The following is a 10,607-nucleotide window of genomic DNA, read 5'->3' as shown; positions in this document are numbered from 1 at the left end:
TTTGTTGAAATCTCTATTTGCGATTCAGTGGCACAAAGGAAACAAGCGTAGGCCGAGATTCTTGACAAATAACACATTAATCTCACAAAGGTATTACCCAATAGCAAATTGATTATCACTGTCTCAACAACAACCATTTTTTAAATTTTCTTCCCTTTATTTATGAATTTACTACATTTATATACCGCCTTTATTCAAGGTGGATAAAAATAGTCACCTACATAATTTTAAACACGTAACAATTGCTAAACATATGAAGGTAAAACATGATCAATTGAATGGTCCTAACAAAAACAGAGAAAAAAGAAAGAGAGAGAGAAAAAAAGAGTCAATCATGTGGCCAAAAAGACCTTCACAAACAGATGTGTTTTTAGCAGTCGCTTGAATTGTTGGATGTCTTCACATCCCGGGTCTTCCTGGCTGCCTACTTTCCCCATCAGGTCATCGCAGGAGTTATTTCAGGTCAGCATTCAGTTATCTTTCTATTTCACATTCTTTCTTATTTATGTTCAATTTATATTTTTTCAAGGGCTTAGCTGGAGATTGATTGATGTCAAACTGAACTTGGGGCTATGTTTGTGCAGCGCTGCGTATGCTTTGTAGCGCTATAGAAATGCTAAATAGTAGTAGTAGTAGTAGTAACTTGAAAAGGAAGGAAAGAAAAAAAAGTACAAACAATGCACATACATTTTGGAATGCCCACAAAATGCCCATTTCCCCACCCATAACCACACCCTTTTTTGGCTGCATGCATTAGAATTTAGGCGCTGTGTGTCAGAATACACTTAGCGAGTTGTACGCGTAAATTCAAATTATTGCCAATTAGTGCTGATTATCGCTGTTAAGAACGCTGATTGGCTTAAGCCAATTAAGTTACACGCTTTGTTATAAAATATGCTTGGATTTTCGGCATGGAACGCTAGGTGCAATATATTGAATCCGGGGGAATACATGTAAAAGTATGCGCTGTGAAAAGAAGTGTGTCCTTTTCTGTGACGGGTATGGGCATGTTCAAGTGTGGAGTTTGGGAAGAGCATGGGCGGAGTCACAAGTAATATGAGCGTATGCACATACTTTATGAAGGAATGCTGCTCCAACCAATGAATGTCTGCGGGTTTTTTTTTTAAATAATCTTTATTGACCTTTATATTTAGACATTACAAAAAAGAGAAATTTTGTACATAAGCAATCAAATAACAGTAACCATAACAAATAAAGGAAATAAGGAATACTGCAGATTGTTATACAAATAAGTGTTAACATTGCTGGGATAAAGTATATGTTGCTCTTAAAATAAATGTTAAATCGAGTCAAATCAAATTAAAATTAAAGCTAAGTGTTCCGGTGGAAGATATCTGAAGGAGTCCATAATTTATTAAAGTTAGAAACTTAGGGGTCTCCTTTAACCAAGCTGTGGGAAAAAGGGCCCTGTGGTGGCGGCAGGGGCCATTTTCCCCACGTGCCAAGGCCCTTTTTACCTCAGTGGGTAAAATGCCCCATCAACATGGCCATGCGGTGGGGGCTCTTACCGCCACCCATTGAGGTGGCGGTTAGGGCTCCTGTGGTAACCCAGCGGTAACTGGGCAGCATGATGTCCGATTACTTCTGGGTTACTGCCACGCTAACCATTTCCAGGGTTTTGTTTTCCTCCCGGAAATGGCATGTGCTCGACTTGGAACTACAGCTGGCGGCCACACTACTACTACTACTTAACATTTCTAAAGCGCTACTAGGGTTACGCAGCGCTGTATAATTTGACATAGAGGGACAGTCCCTGCTCAAGGAGCTTACAATCTAAGAGACAAGTGAACAGTCAGTCAGAAAGGGGCAGTAAGCCTGCGTTGAGCTTACCACCTCTCTGTAAAAAGGCCCCTTAATGACCTTTAATAGCCACAGACTCTTCATAGTCCCTGATTATAGATGATTCCAGCACTCAGCATATTTATTTATTTATTTATTTGTTCCATTTGTATCCCACATTTTGTAGGCTCAATGTGGCTTACATAGTACCAGGAGGCATTTGCCGGCACCGATGAACAAATACAAGGTGATATTGTGGTAAGATAAAGTTCATGTGGCGCAGCCACGGTTTGGGAAATGTGCAGGGAGGAGTTGGATTATGACCATTACGTACTTTAATTTTGATGTGTCGCAGAGATCGGGTATTTAGGTTGGATCAATGGCGTATGCCTTTTTGAATAGGCTAGTTTTTAGTAATTTCCAGAAGGTAAGGTGGTCATGCGTCATTTTCAAGGCTCCAGAGTTGTGTGCTTATGTAGGAGAAGCTGGATACGTAAATTGATTTGTATTTGAGTCCTTTGCAGCTTGGGTAGTGTAGATTTAGGTATGTCCGAGTTGATTTTGATGTGTTTCTAGTTGGTAAATCAATCAAGTCTGTCATGTATCCAGGGGTCTCTCCGTAGATTATTTTGTGGACCACGGTGCAGATTTTGAAGGTGAGGAGTTCTTTAATTGGGAGCCAGTGTAGTTTTTCGCTGAGTGGTTTTGCACTTTCATATCGCGTTTTTCCAAATATAAGCCTAGCTGCTGTGTTATGGGCGGTCTGAAGCTTCTTTAGGGTCTGTTCTTTGCATCCTGCATAGATTCCATTGCAGTAGTCTAAGTGGCTGAGTACCATGGATTGTACCAGGTTGCGAAATGTAGCCCTCGGGAAGAATTGTTTCAGGCGTTTGAGTTTCCACATTGAGTGGAACATTTTCTTAGTTGTGGATGCCACTTGGCTTTCTAGCGTTAGGTTACAGTCTATTGTAACGCCAAGGATTTTCAGGCTGTCTGAGACAGGAAGGGTGTAATCTGGGGTGTTGATAGTTGCGGGGTTGTCCGCGCTGTGTTGGGATGAGAGGATGAGGCAGTGTGTTTTTTCTTTATTGAGTTTTAGCTAAAATGTATTTGCCCATGAGTCCATAGTGTTTAAGCTGAAGTTGATTTCGTTGGTGATATCAGTCAGTTTGGATTTGTATGGGATGAATATTATGACATCGTCTGCATATATGAATGGGTTAAGGCCTAGGGTGGTGTTGTTTTTTGCAATGGAGAATAATGATGTGGGTAGCCAAAGCCATCATGAGATCCATAAGTTTAATGGGCTCAGGGATAAGTAATCCCGGAGTGAAGGATTGCAGTATATCAGCCTTACATGAGATTTTAATATTTATATCCAATGTCAAAATTATGTAGATTCTGTCCCCAGACAGCTAACCAGTAGGTTTCAACACAAGGGGAAGAAAATAAAAGGTGTGACAAAGATCCATCTTGAGCTGAGTGGGAGAAGATTATAGGGTTTGTGGTTTCGTTTTAATCAGGCTTTCTGATGCCTTGTGCTAGTTTTTTAAAAAGACACATAGGTCTCTTTATAAGGTAGCCAAATAGGTGAGTAATTCAAGCCTATCACACATAGGGTTCAGCACACATAAAATTTGCATGTCATTAGTTTTCTGCATACCACCGTTTTCGGTTCACAGTTGTTCAGCCATCTGAGTGCAGCTCTAGTACGAACCTTTCTGCATTGACCCCAAAGTGGCAGGTATGTAAGGGGATCAAAACTGGTTCTCTGAATCTGATTTTCCTGGACTTCAGGGACTTTTAGCTATGACTGAGCAATTGGAAAAAATTGGAAAAAAAACCCCCACCACAAACAAACCATTTTTTGGCCTCAAGGAAGCAAAACACAGAATGTGACTCAATAATTGATTAGTCCTAATCTGTTTGTCAAAGGTCAGTTTGATGGGTAAACACAAATCTCTGTCATAAAAGCAGTTCAACAACGTTTTTTTAATTAGCCCGACCTTGCCACGAGGAAGGCTCAAGAGGTGCACAGCGTAACACTGCTGAAGAGCTGACGGTCAGGGACTCTAGGGTCACAGATAGCACACACAGAGCTGTGGGCTAGGTTTCTGGAGCCACAAAGTGTATGTGAGATTCTGGGGATATAAATTATGCACAACCAGGACATGTGCCAGAGTGGCCCCCAGCCTTCTCATGTTGCAGTATATAAACCAAATAATTAAACAACACGGATGTTCAAGACAAGAAAACATATGAGGAGTGGAGGAGTAGCCTAAAGGCTGAGATCGAGGGGATGCCTGTTCAAATCCCACTGCAGCTCCTTGTGATGTTGAAAAAGCCACTTAGGGTCCCTTTTACCAAGCTGCTAGGCCCCCTTTTTCCGCAGCAGGCTTCTTTTCTTCAGGAAATGGCTGTGCGACAAGTGAAGCACTTGCCACTTGGCCATTTCGGTGGGAGCCCTTACCACCACCCATTGAGGTGGCAATATGGGCTACTGCACTAACCCGGTGGTAACTGGGCAGCACATGGCACTGCCCGATTACTGCCAGATACACATTGGCACTACAAAAATAAAAATATTTTTGTAGTGCTGGATATGACGGCGCCCTGGGGGTAGGAACTACCGTTGGGCTGCTGCGGTAGCACGGCGGTAATTCTTTTTTTAGACAGTAGTAAGCCCATGTTGGGCTTACCGCCACTTTGTAAAAGGGCCCCAACTCCCATTGCCTCAGGTACAAACTCAGATTGTGAGCCCTCCAGGACAGAAAAATACCTGAATGTACACTGCTTTGATAGCTTTTACTTGCAGGTGGTATATAAGACATAGTAACGTAGTAGATGATGGCAGAAAAGACCTGCATGGTCCATCCAGTCTGCCCAACAAGATAAATTCATATGTGTATACCTTACCTTGATTTGTACCTGTCTTTTTCAAGGCACAGACCGTATAAGTCTGCCCAGCAGGATTCCCCACCTCCCAACCACCAGTCCCGCCTCTGGCACAGACCGTATAAGTCTGCCCGCCACTATCCTCGCATCCCAACCACCAACCCCTCTTTCCCCCCACCTGGGTTTCTGCCAGGCTGCCAGGTGACCTGGCTTGGCCATTGTTTGGAAAACAGAATACTGGGCTAGATGGACTCAATATGGCTACTCTTACGTTCTTATGTTCTTATGCAGAAATAAGGTGACAATTATGAGATTCTTCGGTCGTATTATGCAGTTCAAATCATTAAACTTTTGTAGGCTTTGCAATATATGACTATAAAGCCTTCATCAAGATAAGTACATAAGTATTGCCACAGCATCCTTTTTCCAACAGTGGCCAATCCAGGACACAAGTACCTGGCAAGATCCCAAAAACATCCAATACATTTTATGCTGCTTATCCCAGAAAGAAGCAGTGGATTTTCAAACCCCGCTAAGCTAACCGCCTTTACCACATTCTCTGGCAACAAATTCCAGAGATTAATTAAACATTGAGTGAAGAAAACTTTTCTCCGATTAATTTTAAATTTACTACTTTGTAGCTTCATTGTGTGTCCCCTAGTCCTAGTATTTTTGGAAAGAGTAAACAAATGATTCACGTCTACCCGTTCCACTCCACTCATTATTTTATAGACCTCTATCATATCTCCCCTCAGCCATCTTTTCTCCAAGCTGAAGAGCCATGACTGATTTAGCCTTTCCTCATAGGGAAATTGAACCATCCCCTTTATTATTTTTGTCGCCCTTCTCTGTACCTTTTCTAATTCCACTATATCTTTTTTGAAAAGCGGTGATTTCAGTCAGGTTTTTATTTTAAATGTATGTGTTAGGAGTGTCTTTCTAGTAAATATAATAATTTTAAAAAGATGTAGAATTGAGTTGATAATTGCACAATGATTGTTTGTAATATAAATTCCTATTTATTAGGGATATCATGAAAACCCGGCCTGTTGGCAGCCCTTATGGACCCCTGGTAGGTGGTCAGGTAGGTGCTCCACCTTCTATCCTAATGACATAGTGCTAAGAACGCTGCCATGCTTTATCACATGCATTGTTTCTGTGAACTTTCGGGAAATGCCACATCATTTCCCCAACCCATTAAAACCTGGGGTGAGGCTATACTGCAGATACACTTGTTACTGGTGAACCTAGCAAGACTCACCCCAGTGCTTTACCAACATTCTTAGGCTTTGCAATTGCTGAGTTTGGGACAAGAAAACTTTTTTTTTTTTTTTTTTTTTTGTCCTTTCTCTGCTTTATGTTCATTTACTTCTTAGAAACATAGAACCATGACGGCAGATAAAGGCCAAATGGCCCATCCAGTCTGCTCATCCTCTGTAACCCCTTACTCTTCCTTTTCCTAAGTGATCCCATGTGCTTACCCCATGCTTTCTTAAACTCTGACACAGTCCTTAGCTCCACCATCTCCACAAGGAGGCCATTCCACACTTCCACCACGCTTTCCATGAAATAATACTTCAATTACTCCTTAGCCTGTTCTCTCTTACATAAGTACATAAGTATTTTCTCGTATGCCCCCTCGTTCCAGAGTTTTCCTTCCGTTGAAAAAGGCTCACTTCCTGTACATTAATGCCCTTGAGATATTGATCTAAATGGCTGTCATTACTAGCGAACCTTCTATACCCATGCTAACGCTGTTTTCACCGCAGCAGTAAAATGGACAATTTTCTATTTCTCTCATTAATGGCCATGCGCTAATGTTATTCCATAAGTACTCAAAAGGCTACTTAATTACAAAAATTAACAGCAGCAGATCAGTCAATTAAATCATACAATTCCAAATTTATCTGCAGCAAGTGATTTTTAGAATTTAAAGTTGATAGTGGACCATCAGAGGTGGATTTCCATTGAGAAATATGTCTCGATTTTTTATTTATTTTTGGAAGCAGGTGACACCTATTTCGTCATCAAGTCCATCCATCAATTTTTTAATTAAATTCGCAATTTTTACTTTGTCGAAGATCTCACAATCTCTATTATTCAAATCATTATATATCCTTCTTTACAACTATCTCATATACCAAACCACTTTTAATGTTGCCATTAAAAATATTAGCAAGTGAGCACTTACCAACATCTATTTCACAGGCAAAGTGGGCTTACACACTTATCCTGCGCTAATCAGCACGCTGCGCTGAATAATAAGAAACACCCACTCTCCACCCCAGACATACCCCTCAGTGATAAAATTAAAAATATTTTCTACTTCACGGTTTGTGTGCACAGATCAGGAAACCTAAGAGCGTCCCGCAGTTAGCCCTTTTAATCTACGGTAGGTGCTAGTATGTGCTTACAACAGCATAGTAAAAGGAGTCCTCTACACCTTCGTTTGGGGCAGTAGCTGCTGCTCAATGCAGGTTACATCCCTCTGTGCCTTGTCTGATGGACATTTCGGGGTTTTTCTTTTCTTTTGTTTCAATTCCATCCTCTTGCTGTTGAGGGATCCCCTGTATTTATGCCATGCCTTTTTGGTGCATGCAAATGTATCTCATGCATATTCATTGTGGGTATCCTGAAAAAGTGACTGTGTCTTGAGGACTGGGTTGAGAATCCCTGCTGTATGCAATGGGGAGTAAAGCCAGAACTGGATTAACCTATTCTTTATGAAATGGAGTCAGTTGGCAAATCTAGAAAGCTGCACCACCACAAACACTTTTGCTTAAAGTTTCATGACCATGCAGATCCTTCTCAGACGCCTGAGAGAAACCTCATCTTTGGATAATTTTTGCAGACCAAATAAAAGATCTTACAGTCTGCAAAGGAACAAGGTTTCTTTAATATCAATAGAGCTACAAAACTCTATGCTGCAGATTTGTATTTATTTTTTTCTTTTAGCCGTGATGCACAGATCAATCTTGCAAATTTGCAGAATCAACATGTGCCAAACACTTAATCAGTCATAAAAGTGAAGAAAACAGCATTGATCCGATGGAATTTCCTAACAGATGTTTTTCTCTAAGAGTAAAAAAAGGCAACCCAGGCCCTTTGTTGACTTTGTAAGTTGCAGGTCTGACCAACGCGAAGAGACTGACACTAGCGTACCTTTCCCTTCATGTGCTTCAAAACTGCCAATGAAAAGTGGAACACGAGAGCCCTGCAAAGTGACTGATTTCAGTCATTGCTTCATTATTTCAAGGTGACACCAAGCCGTGTCAGAGGCTGTTTTGCATGAACATGGTGGTTATAGGTTACGTCACAGCCCTCATTCTGTCAACACTGTGCTGCATCAGTTTATTCCAAGGTCAAGGATCGGCCTCCTCCAGCATGCCATACATTAACCAGCTGCAAGAGCAGGAAGCAGAATTTAAGTCTTCAGTCAAAGATTCAACCTCATAGTGTTGGAGGTAGAAAAAAAAGAATGGATAGTGGGATGAACCTTCTTCATGACTCAGGAGACCAAGTGGTGCACTACCTCCAGAAGCACTACAACAGCTCCCAGGACTGGTTCATGTTTGTTTCTTTTGCTGCAGACCTGAGGAACACCTTCTTTGTCTTGTTCCCCATCTGGTTCCACCTCTGCGAGACAGTGGGCATCAGGCTCATCTGGGTGGCGGTGATTGGGGACTGGCTGAATCTGGTCTTTAAGTGGTGAGTACTTAAATTCCACCTTATTCTGCTGTAGGATTGTTAAGCTAGAGAATTAAATTGTGCCGTGAGATTTTTCCTGTTACGCAGAAAAAAAAATTAGCACTTCTTGTCTCAAGAAATAGAGGCTCTCAGTGATACACTTGCATGTAACAACATAAGAACTGCCATAGTGGTCATCTGGTCAGTTCGGGCACCTTTTCACAGCTTGGTCGCAAGAAAAAATGGACCAAGTAAAGTCGGCCAAATGCTCGTCAGGGACACCCTTCTTTTTTCAATTATTGGCCGAGGACGCCCATCTCTTAATCACGCCTCAGCCCGCCTTCGCTATGGTGCCGACACGCCCCCGTAAACTTTGGTCGTCCCCGTGACGGGAAGCAGTTGAGGAAAAAACAAAAATTGGCTTTCGATAATGCCGATTTGGGCAACCCTGAGAGAAGGACGCCCATCTCCCGATTTGTGTCGGAAGATGGGTGCCCTTCTCTTTCGAAAATAAGCCTGTTAGTAACATAGTAGATGACGGCAGGTAAAGATCTGTACGGTCCATCCAGTCTGACCAACAAGATAAACTCATTGTATGAATTTAAAAACACCTTCCTGGAGGTATCGTTTAAACACGATGTAAAGGAAATCACCAACAAGATCAACCTAAGCCTCCAAATCATGCACTCCTGGGCGGACACATTTCAGTTAAAACTTAACGCAGAAAAAACACAATGTCTAGTACTCACCTCACAACATAACACAAACAACTTCTCCACCATAACCACACCAAACTTTTCTCTCCCCATCTCAAATAATCTGAAAATTCTTGGATTCACCATTGACCGAAACCTCACACTCGAAACCCACGTGAAGAACACAAGCAAAAGATGTTCCACTCAATGTGGAAACTCAAAAGAGTAAAACCTTTCTTCCTGAGATCCATCTTCCATAACCTAATAAAGTCAATGGTACTAAGTCACCTGGATTATTGCAATGCACTGTACGCTGGCTGTAAAGAACAGACTATCAAGAAACTCCAAACGGCCCAAAATACAGCCGCCAGACTCATATTTGGTAAAACAAAATATGAAAGTGCTAAATCCCTAAGAGAAAAACTCCACTGGCTCCCAATGAAGGAACGCATCACGTTCAAGATTTGCACAATTGTACACAAAATCATTCACGGAGACGCCCCGGCCTACATGCTAGACCTTGTAGACCTGCCCCCCAGAAATGCCAAAAGATCATCCCGCCAATTTCTGAACCTACACTTCCCCAGCTGTAAGGGACTAAAATACAAGCTAACTCATGTGACTACCTTCTCTTACATGAGCACACAAATGTGAAACGCCCTACCAACGGACCTGAAAACGAATAACGGAATATCGAACTTCCGTAAATCTCTGAAGACATATCTCTTCAACAAGGCTTACAAAGAGATCCCATAGCCTAACAATACCACCTCATCAAACTACCCTGTTCTGAAAGTCATCCTTATATAACTATCTGTTTAGATCTCTTTTCCTATATTTATTCTTTTTGCATTACCAATTGTATTTGATATCCTGGAATGGTGTCGCCATAACAGGTCTCTGTAAGCCACATTGAGCCTGCATGGCCTAGTGGTTAGGGTGGTGAACTTTGGTCCGACGCAGCGACTCCGCTCGATGGCCCGTACAGCAGCCCAGCAATCTGGAGGTCCCCGTGGTGCCTCAGCACCTCGTGTTCTCACCTCGATCACCAGGTGAGATCTCTGCTTGGCCCTCTGGTCGAAGTTAGACCTGGGTCGGTATCAGCTGTCGGTCCGGTAGTCTCCATGGTCCACTCGGGGTACGCACAGCCCAATTCAGCTGTTGTCTTGTGAGGGTCGGCGGAGCTGGCTGATCCCAAGACCACTAGATAGCGGCCAGCTGTGATGCATTGTTTGCGTATGAATCATTTGTTTCAAGATTTGCGATGTTTAGTGCCCCAGTGGATCACATCCTCTTGCTAGCCTCTTTTCATCAACCTTAGTCAGGTACAGTGGCAGGGTCTGGAACACATATAGCCACTTCGGTATGATCACCATATTGTACAGAGCTATTCTCCCCATAAGTGATAAGGGGAGTCCCTGTCACAGTTGTATTAATTAAATTCATTGGAACCTGTGAACTTGAACTCTGCATTGAGTGGTGTCATTTTATGTGAATTTACCGCTCTATAAGACAATGTGACTTTTACTT

General features: G+C 42.2%; 1 protein-coding gene across 1 annotated transcript in view; it reads left to right on the top strand.

The window, feature by feature from the left end:
• Nucleotides 1-8,114: 8,114 nt before the first annotated feature.
• The window catches only part of LOC115481677 (glucose-6-phosphatase-like), a 38,966-nt gene continuing 36,473 nt past the window's right edge, over nucleotides 8,115-10,607 (top strand). The window contains exon 1 of the mRNA XM_030220998.1: nucleotides 8,115-8,403. Within this exon, the coding sequence (XP_030076858.1) occupies nucleotides 8,174-8,403 (230 nt within the window). The 5' untranslated portion in view covers nucleotides 8,115-8,173. The remainder of the gene's footprint in view (nucleotides 8,404-10,607) is intronic.

Source organism: Microcaecilia unicolor, chromosome 12, assembly GCF_901765095.1.
Source record: "Microcaecilia unicolor chromosome 12, aMicUni1.1, whole genome shotgun sequence".
Classification (NCBI taxonomy): Eukaryota; Metazoa; Chordata; class Amphibia; order Gymnophiona; family Siphonopidae; genus Microcaecilia; species Microcaecilia unicolor.
Note: the sequence above shows the minus strand (reverse complement) of the source record. Positions and strands in the feature narration are given on the sequence as shown.